The sequence below is a fragment of the Cetorhinus maximus genome, chromosome 3, assembly GCF_964194155.1.
Source record: "Cetorhinus maximus chromosome 3, sCetMax3.hap1.1, whole genome shotgun sequence".
Lineage (NCBI taxonomy): Eukaryota > Metazoa > Chordata > Chondrichthyes > Lamniformes > Cetorhinidae > Cetorhinus > Cetorhinus maximus.
In genome coordinates, this window is record NC_135881.1 from 42,068,175 (window position 1) to 42,088,228 (window position 20,054).

A 20,054-nucleotide genomic window follows, 5' to 3' on the forward strand; every position below is an offset into this window, starting at 1 on the left:
TTACCTAGCTCCATTTCCCCTCCTTTTTCCCCATAGTCAGCCAGGTTTTTTAATCCCAATTTACCTGAACCAGATCTGTCTTCATCCCATTAAGTTGACCCTCCCCCAATCGATTATTTTTTACTCTGAATTGCCTCTTGTCCTTTTCCACAGCTAACAAATCTTATATTACTACGATCATTGTCCTGTAAATGTTCCCCTACTGACATTTGATCCATTCGACCCACCCCATTCCCCAGAACCAGATCCAGCCATGCTGCTTCCTAGTTGGACTGGACACACACTGACCAAGAAAATTCTCCTGAACACACTTCATAAACTATTCCCCTTTCTGTGCTTTATTCTATTACTATCCTAATCTATATTTGGGTAATTTAAGTCCACATTACAACCACCCTATTGTCCTTGCACCTCTCTGTAATTTCCTTGCAAATTTGTTTCTGTATATCTTTTCCAATGGATGATAGCCTATAGAATGCATAAATATTAGTGCGAGTTGTTGTTGTTCTTGACCCATGACAGAAAATTGCACACCACTGGGACAGGTTTTGGGGAAGGGAGAGGAGAGATAATGCAATCTCTTGAGATAAGCTTGCCTGTTTGACTGGAGGTGGTGCTCCTGGAGGCGGATCCTGAGCTGTCTTGCGATCCTGGCTAACAAATTCTGTAAACCATGTGGGATACATTTGAGGTGGTAGTTGGACTATTTCCAAGACCACTAATTAGTGAATTTAATGGGAAATGGATGGGATCTCAGTAATATCAGTAAAAGCTCATGTATAACATAATTTGATTTATTCAATCATTGTAAATCAGTGGGCCTAATTATAAATGGATAGGACCATAGAATGATGGTACCATAAATATCCAGGAATCCCTTGTTTAAAAAAAAGTTTTTTTTTCCTAGCCACTAAAACAGTGGCCTGAATATTTTCAATTACTGCATTGGAACCCAGTAAATTTTGACGAGGGGTATTGGCAGCAATAGTATTTAGTTTGATTACTTTCTACCCTTGGAGATTGGTTTGTGACTGATTACTTACTGTTACAGGGCTACAGTTATTTCACGTAAATGAAAATGAGAAACAGCAGGTATTGCCAACTGCATTTGGTCAGTTTACACTGGAGAAAGATGCTGGAATGACAGATGGTCTAAACAGTGTACATAAGGACAAAGGCTGTAGAACCTGAATTAGTGCTAAGATAAACTTATACATTTATTGATTGGTACAGGATTATGCTATGATCCGGCAAAAGTTATTAAATGCTTCAAGAAACTTTCTTTAGAGAATAGTGAAAGAATAGATGGGAATTGCGATAACCCCTTTCACAATTTTTAATTTTCACATAAAACAACTTTAATTGTAACACATGCTGTTAATAACACTTTGATTGCACAATCATATAAAACATCTGTCAGCATAGCTATACAAAGGCATGATTTTGTTACAGCTCACAAAATATATTTATTTGAAATGGTTTGAGATGCAGAAAGGAAGTATACCTCTCTGTATGAAGGCTCAGAAAAAGAGAAACATTAGGCAATGCCACAGAGGCAGAGTTAGGAGAACAAAAACAAATAGAGAGTGAAATGCAAATACTTTGAATCAAATAAGAAAACAAAAATGTCCCAAACTGGGAGGCCAGTGGAGTTTAAAAATAAGGTAAGTGTTTGGGGCAAATTAATGTAGTTTTCAAGTCAGCCGTCTTAATAAGTGAATATTGTGCGCAAAATCTGGAATCTTAAGTTTGCTTCAGCACATGGACAGTTATGGTGTACTTGGGAATTTTCAAGGAATTGGGAGGCAAAATAGCTAACGGTCTGTTTAATACCTTGCTCCATAAATGCAATAAATATAAATGGAGCGTCTTGCAGACCAGTGGATTCTTCAGGCAAAACAATTGGTGAAGAGGAGCAAGAGCTGCATACCAGCTCACTGTGGTCCCACGAGGAACGTCAGCATGCCTGTTTGATTGTTTCTTATATATCTTCACCGGTTGCTGAGAGAGTAACTGGAGGACATGATTTTAAAATCATCATCCAAAATGCAAAGAGTTAGGAGAATTTAATTTTTTTTGCAGATCTTCCAGAAACTGTGGTAGAAGTAAAATAACTCTTAAAAGAGATGTGGATTAATATTTGAAAAAACATTTTAAATGTGCATGAAGGAAGGACAGAGGAATGGGACCATGCTCCTTCAGAGAGCCAGTGCAGCAAAATTTTAGGATTCAATGCCTTCACCTGCAGTTGACTTTTTTCTCCGGGTGAGTTTTTCAGAGGAGAATGCTTTTCAATAAAGATGTTCATCTTGGCTCACTTATTAGTAGCTGTGTGCAGAAGGGATCAATTAGGTAGTGTTTCATATACCAGCCTAAATTAGAATGCAGTCTAAATTCAGTCCACAAGCCAGGACTGGATACCTCCACACCAGTATACACTGAAGGTACTAACAGCTCCTTAGGCTAACCCAGGAGTTCGCAGACCGTGGGTTGTGGCCCCCATTGGACTGATCCCATTGGGACCATTTGGGGTCGAGAGCTCTGAGGTAGCAATGGCGACTGTTGAGCAGAGACTCTGGCAGACAGTCCTGGAACCAGTGCATGAGGCCCCATCAGCCTTTAAAATGGTTGGGGACAAAACCATTGGCCCCCACTCAACAACTCTTCCTCCAACCCTCCTCCACCACCCCACACCTGGTGGGGTCGCACCAGTTTTCGAGCATTAAAATGTGCTCACAGTGGGGATAAGTAAAATCTCTTTGCAGTTTTCTGCTCAACCTTGCGATTTATATTATTGTCAACAATTCAAATATAATAGATTTTCCACAAGTTTTCATTTGTAGCATGCTTGCTTCTTGCAAGAAATTTCTGAGTGTTCTTCCCAGCAAGCTGAAAACAGGCAAAGTAATAGTAGGATTAGGGATTGCTGTAGGTGGCAAGCAGACTAGGCTGAAAAAAATCTTATGACCAGCGATTTGAATTGCTGTTTTCAATGAGGTGAGAAACCAAGCTAATATTCCCACTTGCAATTAACTTTTGTCTGTATGCTTCCTCAACTTTTCAAAACATTTGACCATATGTGACCTGATGCCGCTCTCCTCATTTCTAATAAGTGACTCCTCTTGTGCACTGAAAATTTATTCTTCTGTTGCTTCATTTCTTTGGGTAACAATTTCTTGGTGAGTGAACCATTAATCATGATAACTCTAATATCTCTCTTATTCATCAAGTATTACTACTTTCAAAATATTGTTCTAGTCCTGGGATGACTAATATTAATTTGAATCAACTGATCAACTTTTATAAAGGGCATTAAAAAAAGGCAATATGCCTAAGAATTGTCAACTTGGTTCAGATGGTGGTGGTATGCTTACCTCATAGTTGTGAAATTGTAGTTTCAAGCCACATTGTGCATTTTTGGACATTATTGATGAAACTTTAAATTAAGGCCTGTTCCAATGGTTCAAGTGAGCCATAGTGATCCCATTGTAATATGCCAGCAGAGAATTCTCCGAGTATCCTGGCCAACATTCTATCTTTAGCCAACACCACCAAACCAAATGATCTGTTATTTGTTGGATTGTTGTTTGCAGAATGACTTGTGTGCTTTCTTACTTAAAGCAGAATTTGGAAGTATTCTATTGAATGCAGAGTTCCCTGAGATGTTTCTGACAGCATGTTATAAATGTCTACATAAATACATATATTCTTCTTAAAAAGTAATTCAGACTTTTTAACGCCTCAAAGAGCTGTAGGGTATCCTTTGATTTTTTTCAGTGGGGCTGACATCCAACATCCCTGGATTCCCATGACTGATGCGAGCAGCAGATCTGTGTATTCTTTAGTTTGATCGTGCTTGTGATGTTGCCGTGGTTACTCCACAATCATTGTATTCAGCTCTGTTCAACATGGCACTTACTTTACAAATTTCAATGCTGCAAAATAGAAATAGAAGTGACTTGAGAAGACAGCATCACTGTTCATAAAGTAAAATAGCATTCACCTTGAAAGAGTAATCACAATTACAGTGGAATACTTATTGTGTCCATTTTTCAACAGATACACAAGGATCTTCATCCACTATGACTTGCCAGAAGAGGAGTTTGCAGACCAAGGGTCATTTCAGGACCATTGCTCCAAAAGTTATTCCACCACTATCTGTTTCTTCGATGGTACCTCATTCTACCATTAGTGGAATTTCTACTTCATCAGACATTCAGACAAATAAATTTTCAACAAACAACACAAAGCCCATAATCATGCCTGCTCGGAGCTATGCACTGATGCCTGTTGCTGGTAAAGAGGGAACTTACTCACTTGTAGCCCTGCCACAAGTTGCTGCAGCTCTTCCACAAGTATCTTCAAAGGTTGAAAAAACAGTCATAGCTTCTTGTACTGGCCAAGCACAGGTTTCTCAAGCAGGTAGACCATCAGTAGTAGCATTTGGGCAGACAGCACCTCATGTTGCTGCCACTGAGAAATTGAAGTTACCAATTCCACGCTATCAGTCTGTGTGGGCCAAACCAGCCATGAAGCAGGGAGCAGTCTCAAAACTGGCAGTGGTGAAACCAAGTAATCTTCAGTGTCATTCTTGTATGCCAGGAGCAGCATCAGTACAGGTTCAACCAACTACAATGCCCAGTCGTTCACAAATTCATCCAAGTGTAGTAGCACCTAAAACAGGATTGTTGGTTGATGCAGACAAAGTAGGACCTATACCTGCTGACGTCACAGTTCCTGCCACACTTCCCCAGGATACAGATGTGACGCTCGGACATTGTTCCACATCTAAGTCTGACTTATTGAAAACAAACGAAAAAAATCGGCCAATATCTCTCAACATTTCAACCAGTATGGACAGATATGTGCCACAGCCTGGGGCAGCAAAAGTTTCTTTTAAACCCAGCTTGGATTCACTGCCAGCAACATGCAGCCTTTCAACGTGGTCTGTTGTCCAAACTGACCGACAATCCCCACTTATCACAAAGCATACTGGACCAGTTGCTTCTGTGCCAATGATGCAGTTTGGAAGTTCAGTTCAGTTTATTGCACCTACTCCTGCACCAAAAGGCAAAGTTCCTATTTTACCATACTCTCGAGTGAAAAACACAATCTTTCATAACGCTAAACAGAATCAAACTACTTTTGCAACATCATCGACCCAGTTCAAGTCTAGAGTCCCCACTGCAATGTCAGCTAATGATCAGTCCAGAACTGCTGAAATGTCCAGGAATATTTGTATGGTTTCTGATTTCCACAGAGACAGTGCTCATAAACCAGGTGGTCAGATACCATTTATACCAATAGACAGTGCCAATCCAAGTACATCAGAAAAAGGGATTATAAATAGACTAAAGAAACCAAGCAGCAATGTACTCAAGCACAGATTAGTAAGGAAAAGGAAGGTCACAGATAATGTGACCATTTCTAAAGCAAAAAGATTTCAGACCTGTAATCTGCTGAGCAGAATGCAGGAAGATGAGAACAAGATGAAATCTGATTCTTCTCCTCGGGAACCTGGCCCTTTCAAAGTGAGAGAAGAAAGCATAAAAACAGTAACAGATGAAAATTCAGACAAAACAGCAGCAGTGCTAAAGAAGTTTTGTAACATCATGCCCAAGCCTCTGGCAGTTACCCAGGCTGTAGCCCCATTAGCATTATCTGGAGGGATGGTTGCTGTCCAGAACCTTGATAGTTTAAAACCAGAGACTGCACCAAATGGTGCAACAATGAGCAAAACTCGCAACTTTGTTCAGGCCGCCAGTACATCTGCCTACTGCAAAAACTTGCCTGAGCAGTTGGTCTTGGATGAGCAAGCATATAAATGCAATGTTTGTAGTCGAGGATTTCAGCTTAAACATCATCTTCAGGATCATTTGAATATTCACACTCAGAGCAGGCCTTACTGCTGTCGTATTTGCCACAAGGCCTACAGTCATTCAGGCAGCCTAAGCACTCACATGAAACGGTGTCACAATGAAGTACAGCGTAAGAAGCTCATGTGCTGCGAATTTTGTGCAAAACTTTTTGGACATATTGGAGTCTATTTTTTTCATCTAAAAGAAATCCACAAGGTCTTAATCAGCAACGAACTTTCCAACAGCTCACTTATACCAAATAAGAATAATGGAAGTGGAAAGGAAGGACAGGTGGAAGCTGCACATTGTCTGCCTCTGTTAGACAGGTAAAGTAGAAAAACTATTAAAAGGTTTTCTTGTGGCAGTACAGATACCTGTCCCAGTCGCACTTATACACTTCAGAATAATGAAAATACAACTGTTGGGAGCTTTCGTTTCTGTTTTATACAGTGGTGCACTCTTATTCCAGGTAAAAATGCAATGTTATTTCAAGGTTTCGTTGATGAGTTTACTGCTGCTCTATATCACTGTTGCTAAGCCAGTTCCTGTTAAGATTCATTTAGCCTTGTCTTTTTAGAACCATGGAAGTCTATAGCACAGAAGTGACTATTTGGCCCACTTTGTCGGCTCTTTCCTGCAGCAATACAAAACTATTCCCAATGCCTCAGTCACTTCTTAAGTCTTACGTCTTCCTCTAATTCAAATATTTATCTAATTTTCCCTTCAAGGTGCAATGATTTTTGTCTCATTCACTCCCTTTGGCTAAGCATTGCATGCTGCAACAATGTTCTGTGCAAAGAAATTTTTCTGTGCTCTCTTTAAGACAAGGGCAGGGATGAGAATTTGTTTCTGAGGGTCATGAGTCTTTGGAACACTCTTCCTCAAAAGGCAGTGGAAGCAGGGTCTTTGAATATTTTCAAGGCAGAGCTAGATAGATTCTTGATTAACAAGGGGGTGAAAGATTATCGAGGTTAGGCAGGAGGTTACAATCAGATCAGCCATGATCTTATTGAATGGCGGAACAGGCTTGAAGGGCCAAGTGGCCTACTCCTGCTCCTGGTTCATATGTTCGTAATTTTATATTGAAGACTCCTCATTACCAGTTGCCCTTTCCCTCTTAAATTTATCAGGACCGTTGATAATTTTAAAAACCTTTAGTAACTCTTCTTAGTCTTCTCTACTCTCGTGGAAATAGTCTCACTATTTCAAGCCCCTCCTAATAAAATGAGTTTCAAATATTGGTGAATCTAGGTTGTATGTTCTCTATGGCTGACCTTTGTGCTAAGTACATACTAGAATTTTCTAATTTTTCTGAGAATGCTTCCTTCTCCTCCACTGAAGATAACGTATGGAGATGAGAAAGAATTTGATTCCTGCTCTGTGATGAATGGGCTGAGTGAAGGTAATGGTCTATGGTTGGCATTGATATCTCTGGGCTGGTGAGGTCAAATCTGGCAATTTTCCTGTTCCTGATCATTATCCTGTCACATTTGCTGGCAACACATATGTGGGGCAGTGTTAGTCTCAATTCTAATGCTGTTCACAGTCGAATAGTCTGTCAACACTCAGCAGTTTGGCTCATATATGAAGAATGGCTATTTGGGTGAAGAATTTGAGGGTAAACATCAGGGGAGGAGAAATCCAGAGCAAGGAGAAAAGTAAAAGTCCAGCCTCCTGCCATAATGATTCTAGAATAAAAATCTATCAAATAAAGGTCAACACCTGCATTATTTGTATTGTATATGTTGTTTGGGGTGCATTGATGTTTGATGGGTTTGTGTTATTACAAACATTGTCCTCATTTTACAGAGACTTCTTTTAAATGCACCATGCACCTTTTCTCAGTTTGCCCAGGATTGGAAGCAATGACTACAGATGTGAACTGTAGTGCTTGTTGAACAGTTGACTTGATCACAAGCTCTGATGAAGCCTTGCGCTCATTGCAACAATTGAGAACATGGTAGTGTTTCTTTCTGACCCATCAAAATACTCTCATGTGTCTCAGAAGTTCTATTTACACTAGGAAAGTTCTGCTAACAAAAACAAGACATGCTGCAATATGAAGTTGCCTGTGAAGTCAATACAGATTTACTTGTGTCTGTCTGCTCATCAAGCCTCAGTTCCACCGTGCCTAGGTGTAGTGCAGTTTTGTTTGGATTTGAGTGAACAATTGCAAGAATGTAGCAATATGTGAAAGCGGTTATTAATGTGTGGTGGTCACATGCTAAAAGATGGGCAAATATTTAAGGTTTTCTATGTACGGTGACATATTTCAATGATGTTTTTCCCCCTCCTGAACTGCATCATCATGTTGGAAAGGGCATTGATAAATAGCCCTGTTGCATCAGTTTTCTGCTAAGCTTTATGTGGATTATGCAACCTTGCCATTGCTGCAAACATTATTAGCGACTACGTAAATTTTCTTCCAAATTATCCCCTCTCCTCTACTATCTTGAGATGTTGACTAATTTCCGTACTACAGTCTCACTATTGCCAATTGCCCTCTGGCACCTTGATGGAGCGGGAATTCTTCTCGTGTGAGCCCTATACATTTAGTAATGTATGCTATTGAACAGCAGGTCTGATCCTGTCCTTGCCAAGTATGCTACTAGCAGTAGTTACTGGACATGTTTGTTTTTCTCCTTTCCCTTAAGTAATAGGCAGTTAGGTCAATTACAATGGCCAAATCCTTCTGTACCAAAAGCAACCAACTCCAGACCAACCGGGTATCAACCTTAAGACCAGCTGAGACAGCAGGAAAATGCACTATGTGGATTATGTATGTGATGGGAATTAGGGTTGCCAACCCTCCTGGAAACGCTGGTAGCCTACTGGATTTGACATCGATCTCCAGGCGGCGAGTGAAAGCAACCCAGGAGATTTTAAAACAATATTTCAAGCAAATAATGCTCCTAATTTGTACAAAATCTGGCCAGTTAGCATTCATTGAAAAGAGTGATCTGATTGTGTTTGCAGCATCATGACATAAAATGTAAGCTTACGCGTACTGCGCTCACAAATTTCGCTGCGCTGCCTGTTTTCCCACCGGCACTGAGCCTTGAAGTGCGAATGAGATAAAACTAGGAGCAAGCACTGCTGCAAGGGAAACCTAGTCTAATAGTACTGGTAAGTGTCTGATTATTTCTTTATCGGGTGTTCCAGGGACAGACAGCACCGCAAAGCATCTTCAATTGTTTCAACGTGTGTCTGCCCTCAGAATCAATGTAAATCTACAGCGCTGATAGGGTGGAACGAGCCTCTCACTCTTTGCATTTTGAGTAGAAGCTGATCCTAATAGGATTTTATTTTGGGGGAGGAAAGCATTGATGTTCATGGGATTTTAACCAAGGCAGGAATTACAAGTATTTGCTTGTTTGTTTTTAAAGTTTCCACTTTAGGACAATATGAACCTTGGGGCAATTCATTGAAATCCTGCCATTATTGCTAGCTGCAATGATTGGGACAATGTTGAATTCTCAAGTCTACTCATAAAATGCATTTATTTCCCACTTTGTTAAAACAGGGAGATTCACAATAGGAACCTTTCTCCAGAGATCTGTTTTCCTCTCTTGTGCTTCCTTAGAACCTACTTGCGCCACCCCACCTGCTTTCTGTGATGTCACTTTTGCCAACATCTCCCAGAATCTGTCCAGCCGGAATTGACAACCCTAACTGGAGCTGATGACAGTGCTTTATTGTATGCTATATGCACTTTTTTGAAGATCTTTTATTCTTTGCTATGAACCTTAAATGTTCACTAAAGTATTTTTTAAAAACTTGTTCGCCTGGTGGAATAATCATTGCAACCATGGAGTAATTCCAGATGTAAAATGGTTGCTTGGAAAATAAAGCTCCCCCACTTTTTCCCTAATGTCCAAAAGAGCACCTTTGTTGACTGTGGTGTAAACTTTCCTCTTTGTACTCCAGTCACCCTCAAAGATTCTGAACAAGGTTTCCATCAAATTATGAGCAGTTTATTGGTGTGAATTGGGAGTCCACTAATTTATTTCCCATAGGACCCTTATAACTTTGCGAGGAGGCTTTTGTCCCATTGTCATACACCAGATGCATAATGAAATTGCAAAGTTCTGTCTGCTAACTTTACACCAAATAACGAGGGCACTCTGAACCGTTTTTGATGGGCGAGATGGGGAGGGGCGTAAATTACATATGCACAATACAGCTAAAAATGAAACAAAAATTGGCACATTCAATGTAAACAATCTGATCAGTGCTTCAAAATGTAGGCATGGATATCTGCTGGTGGCCCATATATTGCATGTGTAACTTATTGGCACTTATTTTGTGGTCAGTAACAAAGGAATGGCATTTGCTGTTCATTGGGCTGACTGCAGCCCATAGACTTTTTGCTGACTTTTGTGCAACAATTTGTGGTATTTTGAGAGAACTTCAGTGTTGTGCCTTCTACAGGGGATCTGGGACCTGAGTAAACAAGGCAGGTAACAGCATGTCTTTTCAACCAATCAGATTGAAGAATCCTGACTGAGCCAAGTAGAGGCTAAACCAAGAAGTATAAATTGGAATATTTAATTCAATTTAAAATTGTATGAAAAGTGAAATAGAGAGGAAAATTAAAAATCTCCAACAATAATAAAATTCTGTCAAAATTAGATTCCTTATGGAGGTCCTTAAACTTATGAAAGGTTTTGATAGAGTGGATGCAGAGAGAATGTTTCCACTTTTGAGGAAGAGCATAACTTGAGGCCATCAATATAAGGTACTAACCAAGATATTCAATAGAGTATTCAGAAGAAACTACTTTACCCAAAGAGCGGAACTCACTTCCACAGGGAATGGTTGAAGTCAATAATACAGATGTATTTAAGGGGAGGCTAGGTAAGCATATGAGGAAGAAGGCAATAAAGGGCTACACTAATGGATTTAGATGAGAAAAGACAGGAGGAGGCTTGTGTGGAGCCAAAACTCTAGGAAGGACTGGTTGGGCTGAATGGCCATATATTCCATGTAATCCAATGCACCCAGAATGTTATTGCTACTTGTCAATCCAAGTTTGATTCGATTTCACAATAATGAAATCTGGATTTAAGCATGCTGGGTTGTCAGTCCAGAACCACTAAGCTACCATCCTATTTGAGAGATTCTGATTAACTCTTGGTTTAAAGTGCAATTAATGCTGTCAGGCATTTCTGATAGTATAGTGGGCAAATGCACTGCATGGTATGATACTGAGTCACACAGATCAGCAAAGTCCAAGGTTCAATCTGCGATGAGTTGGCTAATCTTAACCCAGGCATCACCCACTCATTGGAAAGTGCATGTGGTGTCATTTGTGTGATTTCAGTCCCAAAAAGTCTGCTTAATGTACCCGCCCCCCCCCAATTCTCCAAGGAATGGCCAACATTACTGGGAATGAGATGTAGGCTTTGAATATTTGGACTTTTTTGATCATCCAATAGTTTAACTTGTTGATGTGATAATGTTAGTGTAGTAGCAGGATGTGGGTTTGTGCTTAGTCTCCTCGCCCCTTTGCACCGTGAAAGTTACCTGTCTTAGCCAAACTATCAGTGAGGTCTTGAGCAGAGGCTGAACATTTTCCTACAGAGGTGGAAGGGAAGTGTGAAGGCGAGTCATCTTGAGCCCAGGGAGAACATAATCTGTCTATTCCTTGATCTCGAGAGTGTGAAAATAGAGAATCTCAAATTTTTAACTTGATTTTGTTTTGTTTCAATCATGATGTCAAGATAAGTTATCTGAAAAACGACATCCTGTTGAGTACCACCAGTTAATTTCAATTGGTCTTAAAACTCATTTCCTTTTTAAATTTCATCAAGCTAGCATCTCTTTCACATCGAGAGAGATACTAGAGCACTTCATGGGGCATTGAACAGAAAAGTGGTTATCAAACGAGGTTGGAAGGGTTAGGAATGGGTGAAAGCACAGGAGAGGAGAACAATCTTTAAGACATTTCTGAAAGCAGGCAAAGAGACTACATAGTGCAGGTACTGAAGGACTGAATTCCAGGACCTTGGGACATAGTGGCCAAAGCAACATCTTAGCAATGGAGCAGAGGCAGTGGGAAGGGAAGAGCCACCCAGCATTGGAGGATGCAAGCCTAGCAGCTGGAAGAAATCAATGCAATAGGGCACAGTTCAGACAATGGAGGGATTTTGAAGGCTAGGATAAGTATCTTGAAGTGGATCTTCGACGAGAACGTGCATCTGGATGTTGACTGCTGAACTTCTGTTGTGATATTTTGGCTGTGAGCCAACGGACTGGCTTTAGAGTAAGATACTTTTAGCAAATCAGCTTCAAATGGCTATTCATCTTGTGCACGCTATCCAAGTGCGTGAGTAAACAAATAATCCCTGGGTTTTACACTGAGCACTTTGTACCATTTCAAAGAATACAAGTCCTCTTTTATGTATATTAATGTACTAAAAGTGAATTCTGGAGAATTTTAATAACTATCACCCAGGTTCTTCCCCTAGGATTTTTTTTGAAGTGAGTGTTGTATATAAAAAGTCCAGGCCAACACTAGGTGACCGTGGGTGCTGCTGAGTGAGATAGGCTGCCATGTTGGGCCATCGAGAGTGGCAATGCTTGAGAGGTAACTTGTTTTTTTAAAAAAGGCACCCCTCTCCACAATTGCACTCCTCTCCTTGATATTGAGCCTGTAGTGAGTGCTGTCGGACTAACCACCATGGGGTTAACGCAGCCAAGAATGGTGCTGCCCTCAACTGAACTCAGCATTTTCCAGCAGGGATCCCTGGATAGCTGTTATAAATGGGAAACCTGGCTGGTTTCTCCTTAAATCCCTCCCCAGTCTATGGGAGCTCAGGAGATTTGTGACACCTCAACTACTGTAGGCAAAGATTAATGTTGTCACTTATTTTTTGGAGAACATAGCCAAAAAGGAAAAGTCAGTTATTTCAACCAAAATCTTGAAATTAACTGTTAAATAATTTTTTAAAATTGTGCAAGCACTTTTGATTCTAAATGTTAATCTAGTTAATTGAAGCCATTGCTTAGTATTACTTAACACCAGTGGAATTTTTGGTCTGTCTTACACTCAGCGTAGTTGTTTCAACCATGTAAAAGAGCAAGGCGCTCCTAGTCATTTGTTTATATTACTTTATACATCTCATCTCCCTGCTTATTTAGTGAGGTGTCTGCTGTCCTGCCCAACTGAAGCCATATGATTGCTACAGGGGAAATTGTGGACACAAGCCTGAGAGTCAACTTTGGTACTCCAACATGACACTGAGGTTTCTTGCTCCAATTTCTGTGTAATCTCTGGAATAGAAATCCTTGTTAAAAGTAATAAACTTCTGACGCAAAATATTAATGCACACTTTTTCTTCACTAAACGTTTTTGATAAGCTTTAAGCTGGTGTTTAATGAGTGTCAGGTTCACTGTGTTATAAAAAAGTAGCTGAGGTAAGCTGTAGAAAAAAGACAAATTCCTTTCCCATTCCAAACCAACATGTACTTTGTTCAGCAGAGTAGATTATATCGAATCTGTGGGGAATGCACTGTAGAATACAGCGCTCCCAAATTTGCCAGCAAGTCCGATTATAAATTGTGATACGAGTTATCGGAGTTCTGACCGCATTTCTTAAAAATAGTTTTCCACGTTGTGTTTAAATGTTTCTTCTTTAAAAAGGCTCTTTTCTCATCCCTAATCCCTTCCTTTCCTGAAAGCTGTAACCTGAGCTGATGTACATTTCCACAGGCACCATCAGCATTCTGGTACTTGGCTCAAATGGTCATGTTTCATGTGCAAACCTTGACAGAGTAAGCAGCATACTAAATTTGGGAGGTTGCAAATTTATCCCAGCCCAGACCTCAACTACTTTAATAAAAGCAAAATATTGCAGATGCTGAAGATCTGAAATAACAATAGAAAGTGCTGGAAAAACTCAGCAGGTCTGGCAGCATCTTGGAGAGGGAAACAGAATGAATGTTGCGAGTCCAATATGACTCTCTTCAGAACTGAAGAGGGGCAAAAATGTGATGGGTTTTATGCTGTTGCATAAGTTGGCGGGGTGATGAGCAGGTGGAACAAAAAGGGAAGATCAATGATAGGTTAGAGGGCGAGGGAGATTAAATTACAAAGACGTCATGGAACAAAAGGCAGAGAGAGTGGATTGATAGTAGTAAAGGAACAAAGCGTTGGTCCAGAGTAAGTGTTAATAGCAGAATAAAGGTCAACATTGGTTGAAAGCAAAATAGCCAAATGTGTTAGTAGCAGAATAAAGGTCAGTGCTGTCTAAAAGCAAAACATGGGAACAAGATGCAGACTGGCACTAAGGGAAGGAAATACAAAATGGAGAACAGAGTTCATGATCTGAAGTTGTTGAACTCCATGTTGAGTCCAGAAGGCTGTAGAGTACCTATTTGGGCAATGAGGTGCTGTTCCTCAAGTTTGCTTTGGGCTTCACTGGAACATAGCAGCAGGGCCAAGGGCAGAAACGTGAGCATGAGGGCAAGGTGGTGGTGCATTGAAACTGCAAGTGACTGGGAGGTCAGGGTCATGCGGACTGAATGGAGCTGTTCTGCAAAGTGGTCACTCAGTCTGCGTTTGGCCTCCCCAAAGTAGAGGAGACCGCATTGTAAGCAGCAAATACAGTGGACTAAATTGAAAGAAGCACAAGTAAATCGCTGCTTCACCTAGAAGGAGTGTTTGGGGCCTTGGATGGTGAGGAGGGAGGAGGTGAAGGGGCGGGTGTTACACCTCCTGCAGTTGCACAGGAAGGTGCTGAAGGAAGGAGATAAGATCTTGGGGGTGATATAAGAGTGGACTGGGGTGTTGTGGAGGGGGCAATCCCTTTGGAATGACGAAAGGGGAGGGGATGATGTGTTTGGTGGTAGCATCATGCTGGAGTTGGCAGAAATGGTGGAGGATAATCCTTTGAATGCGGAGGTTGGTGGAGAAAGTGAGGACAAGGGGAACCCTATCATGAATCTGGGAGGGCAGAAGTGTGGGAAATGGGTCGGACTCAGTTGAGAGTCCTGTCAATCACAGTGGGGAGTAGATCCTAGGTTGAGGATAAAGGAAGACATGTCAGAAGTGCTGTTGTGAAAGGTGCCATCATCAGAACAGATGCGATGGAGATGGAGAAACTGGGAGAATGGGATAGAGTTCTTACAGAAAACAGGGTGTGAGGAGGTATAGTCGAAGTAACTGTGGGAATCAGCGGGCTTACAATGAATATTGGTAGACAGTCTATCCCCAGAAATAGAGACAGAGAAGTTGAGGATAGGAAGGGAAGTGTCAGAGATGGATCATGTGAAGGTGAGAGAAGGACGGAAATTGAATGCAAAATGGATGAATTTTTCCAGTTCTGGACAACGGCAGGAAAAGGCAACGATGCAGTCGTTGATATACCAGAAAAAAGAGTTGTTGGAGGGGGCCCAAGTAGGACTAGAACAAGGAATGTTCCACATACCCAACAAAAAGACAGACATAACTAGGAACCATGTGGGTACCCATAACAGCACCTTTTATTTGGAGGAGATGAGATAAGTTAAAGGAGAAATTGTTCAGTGAGAGACCAGGTTCAGCCAGGTGAAAGGGAGTGGTGGTGGATGGGGATTGTTCATGTCTCCGTTCAGGGAAAAAGCAGAGAGCCCTTAGACCTTCCTGGTGGGGGTGGTGGTGTCGAGGGATTGGACGTCCATAGTGAAGAGGAGATGGATGGGGCCAGGAACCTGGAAATTGTTGAAGTAGGGCGTCAAGAATCACAATGAAGGTGGGAAGAGACTAGACAAGGGGAAAAAATAGCCAAGATAGGAAGAAATAAGTTCAATGAGGAAGGAACAGGCTGAGATGATGAGTCTACCAGGACAGTGCTGTTTGTGGATTTTGGGAAGGAGGTAGAAGCGGGCTGTTCAGGGTTGGGGGAATATAAGGTGGGAAACTGTGGAGGGAAGATCTCTTAGATGAAATGAGATCAGTAACAGTCCTGGAAACAATGGCTTGATGTTCGGTGGTGGGGTCATGGTCCGGGTGGAGGTAGGAAGAAGTGTCTGGGAGTTGGCACTCAGCCTCTGCAAGGTAGAGGTCAGTATGCCAAACAACAACAGCACTGCCCTTGTCAATAGTTTTGATAACAAAATCAGGGCTGGACCCAAAAGAATGGAATTCAGCAAGTTCAGACGGACTGGTTAGAGTGGGTGACTGGAGCAGAGAAAATAAGACAGCTCTCAGTGAGAAGGTCAAGAGTGGGTAAGAGACCAGAGTGAAGTGTCCAGGCGGAGGGAGAGTATTGGAGACAGGGGAATGGGTCCGTTAAGCTGGGGGAGGACTCCTGCCCAAAGAAGTAAGCACGGGGGCAAAGGCAATGGAAGAAGAATTCAATGTTGTACTGAGCACAAAATTCATTAGGTGGGGATGGAAGGGGATAAACTGAGTTTTTTTGCTGACCACTTCTGTTTTTATCTCAATTACTTTGAGGTGTCTTTTTCTCCCATTTTTATAATCCTAAAGAAAATCCTTGTGCCCCATGACAGAGCTACATGATTTAGCGTTTATTTAAAGAGCATTGGAAAGTGTTTGGCAAACCTTTTCAGTGTTGCTTGTCAACACAATGTGTGAATGATGTCATTTGAGATGGCATCACTGATTATATCCATACACACTTCAAAAAAAATTATGTTTCATGTCTAAGAATATTAGTGCCAGATTGTGGTAGGATACAGGTTCACTACCTCCCGTCAGTTTCTGATTTCAGCAGTGTCACTATGATGTGAGGAAGTTCTGATCACTGAAGGAAGGAAAATTGAAGGGAGAACCACACCTGAGCTCATCTTTTTTCCTGATGACTGATTAGAACAACACTGTTTGGCCTGAAGTGGTTCAGGCATTTGTCGTCTTGGCGTGACTGATGTGCTGTCAAGGTGAAAAATGGTTTTAAAAAATTTAGTTAAGCACCTTCAAAATAAAACATTAGATTGTCTGCCACCAGCATCAGAAAAATTGACATATTATATCTCCTATGACATGAACTCCAAAAGCTAACTTTTCAGAAGCAGAATTAATTCTAGTTGACATTTTTTACTTTGCTCACATTTAACTTTTGTCCTTGGTTTTGCATGTCTGCTATGTAGATGCAGCTTTTTTTCCTATTTGCACTGCTCAACCTCTTAAACTTATGCAGTGCTTTTAAATTCTTTGAGTGTCACTTGTGACTCTCTTGCTTCTGAATCACGAGGTTGTAGGTTCGAGTCTCGCTTCAGGGCATGAGTACAAAAATCAAGACTAACACTCCACCTCGTTACTGAGAGAGTGCTGTTTATTGGATGAAATATTAAACTGAGGCACAATCTGTTTGCTTGGGTGAATGTAAAAGATCCTGCGGTACTATTTCGAAGAACAAGGGAGACATCCCTGGTATCCTGGTCAATATTTATCTCTCAATCAACATCACAAAAACAAATTGTCTGGCCATTATCATATTGCTGTTTGGGGGAGTTTGCTGCACACATATTGACTGCAATGTTTCTTACAGCAGTCATTGCACTGCAAAAAGTGCTTCAGCGATTTAAAACACTTTAGGGTATTTGGTAGTTGTGTAAAGTGCTATATAAATGCAAGTCTTGTTTCTTTGACAGCCCCTCTTTCCCAGTCTACGTAGTCTGTGTGGCTATAGCTTCCCCCTTCCTAAGTGTTGAGACAGCAGTCATCCATTATCACTAAATCTAATAATGGTTTGAAATAATCTTATTACTTATATTTTCTTGTATGCGTTTTTAAATGATCCATAAGGATGATGGGCAGTCCCAGTGTTCTCAACAGATACGGAAAATTTTACAGATCGTTCTTCCTTTCTTCCAAAGATAGGTAGGAAAGTATGTTGTGAAGAGGTTGCAATGGATATAGATAGGTTAAGTGAGTGGGCAAAGATCTGGCAAACAGTATTTAATGTGGGAAAATGTTAAGTTGTTCACTTTGGCAGGAAGAACAAAAAAGCCGAATACTACTTAAATGGGGAACGGCTGCACAATTCTGAGGTGCAGAGGGATCTAGGTGTTCTAGTACATGAGTCACAAAAAGTTAGTATGCAGGTACAGCAATTAATTAAGAAAGCTAATGGAATGCTATCCCTTATTATGAGAGGGATTGAACATAAAAGTAAAGATGTTATGCTTCAGTTATACAGGGCATTGGTGAGGCCGCACCTTGAATGCTGTGTGCAGCTTTGGTCTCCTTATTTAAGGAAGGATGTAAATGCATTGGAGGCAGTTCAAAGAAGGTTTACTAGATTGATATCTGGAATAAGTGGGTTTTCTTATGAGGAAAGGTTGGACAAACTGGGCCTGCTTCCACTGGAGTTTAGAAGAGTGCCGGTGATTGAAGTATACAAGATTCTGAACGGCCTTGACAAGGTGGCCGTGGAAAGGATGTTTCCTGTTGTGGGTGAGTCCAGAACTAGGGGGCACTGTTTTAAAATTAGAGATTGCCCTTTTAGGACAGAGATGAGGAGAAATTTTTTCTCTGAGGGTTGTGCAACTTTGGAATTTTCTACCTCAGAAGGTGGTCATTGAATATTTTTAAGGCAGAGGTAGATAGATTCTTGTTAGGCAAAGGAATCAAAGGTTATTGGGGTTAGATTGAAATGTGGAAATCAAAACACAAGAAGATCAGCCACTATCTTATTGAATGGTGGAGCAGACTCAAGGGGCCAAATGGTCTACTCCTGTTCCTATTTCTTAAGTTCTTATGTTCACTTGCCCTCTTTTCAGCAAAACAAAAGGAAATTAATAAAACAGTCATAACACTGTTGTTCCTGTCCACTAGATTCTCCTGCACCAATCGTGGAAGGGAAGCCTGTAGAAGCTCTTACTGTTTGTTTTTATATTTATTGCCAATTTACTTTCATAATCAATTTTCTCCCTCTTTATTAGCTTTTTAGTCATCCACTGCTGGCTCCTAAAAAATTCACAATCCTCAGGCCTATCACTTTGTATGCCTTAGATTTTTGATTGAATACTCTCCTTGACCACCTTTGTTAACCACGGGTGGTTTATCCTTCTCATCGAGTCCTCCTTTTTGACCAGGATAAATTTTTGCTGAGCATTATGAAATATCTGCTTAAATGTCTGCCACTGCTCATCCACTGACCTCCCCCTTAGTCTATTTTCCCAGCCGCTTTAGACGACTCTTTTTTCATACCTCTGTAATTCCCCTTATTTAAGTTGAGGACACTGGTTTGAGACCCGAGTTGCTTGCTCTCAAAGCGAATTTGAAATTCTACCGTATTGTGATCGCTACCCCCAGAGGATCCTTAACTGCGATATCTCTTATTAATCCCACCTCATTACACATTACTAGATCTAAAATAGCCTGTTCCCAGGTAGGTTCTGCAATGTATTGCTCTAAGAAACAACCCCTGATGCAATCTACAAATTCGTCTTCCATGTTACTCTTTCCAATCTGATTTGTCTGGTCAATATGCAGATTAAAATCACCCAAGGCAATTCGCTAGCTGGGCCAGCATTTATTGCCCGTCCCCACTTGCCCTTGAGAAGGTGGTGGTGAGCTGCCTTATTGGACTGCTGCAGTCCATGTGGTATAAGCACACCCACAGTGCTGTTAGGAGTTCCAGGATTTTGACCCAGTGACAGTGAAGCAACGGTGATATATTTCCAAGTCAGAATGGTGGGTGACTTGGAGGGGAACTTCCAGGTGGTGGTGCTCCCATCTATCTGCTGCCCTTGTCCTTCCAGATGGTAGTGGTCGTGGGTTTGGAAAATGCTGTCGAAGGAGCCTTGGTGAATTCCCACAGTGCATCTTGTAGGTGGTACACATTGCTGCTACTGTGTGTCGGCGGTGGAGGGAGTGACTGTTTGTGGATGTAGTGCCAATCAAGCGGGCTGCTTTGTCCTGGACAGTGTCAAGCTCCTTGAGTGTTGTGGGAGCTGCACTCGTTCAGGCAAGTGGGGAGTATTCCATCACACTCCTGACCTGTGCCTTATGGATGGTGGACAGGCTTTGGGGAGTCAGGAGGTTAGTTACTCGCTACGTGATTCCGAGCCTCTGACCTGCTCTTGTAGTCATAGTATTTATATGGCTAGTCCAGTTCAGTTTCTGGTCAATGGTAACCCCCAGGATGTTGATAGTGGGGGATTCAGTGATGATAATACCATTGAACATCAAGGAGCGATGGTTGGATTCTCTCTTGTTGGAGATGGTCATTGCCTAACACCTGTGTG

The 20,054-nt window shown here is 41.3% G+C and overlaps 1 protein-coding gene across 7 annotated transcripts in view; it reads left to right on the forward strand.

Moving 5' to 3' along the window:
• Positions 1 to 20,054, forward strand: part of znf438 (zinc finger protein 438) — a 217,389-nt gene that overhangs the window by 177,912 nt on the left and 19,423 nt on the right. For 6 of the 7 annotated variants that reach the window (XM_078537755.1, XM_078537741.1, XM_078537743.1 and 3 more), the window contains one exon: positions 4,060 to 6,184. In XM_078537755.1, the coding sequence (XP_078393881.1) occupies positions 4,060 to 6,184 (2,125 nt within the window). Of the gene's footprint in view, positions 1 to 2,148; positions 2,266 to 4,059; positions 6,185 to 20,054 lie in introns of those variants that run through there. The other variant, XM_078537773.1, reaches the window with a different exon arrangement.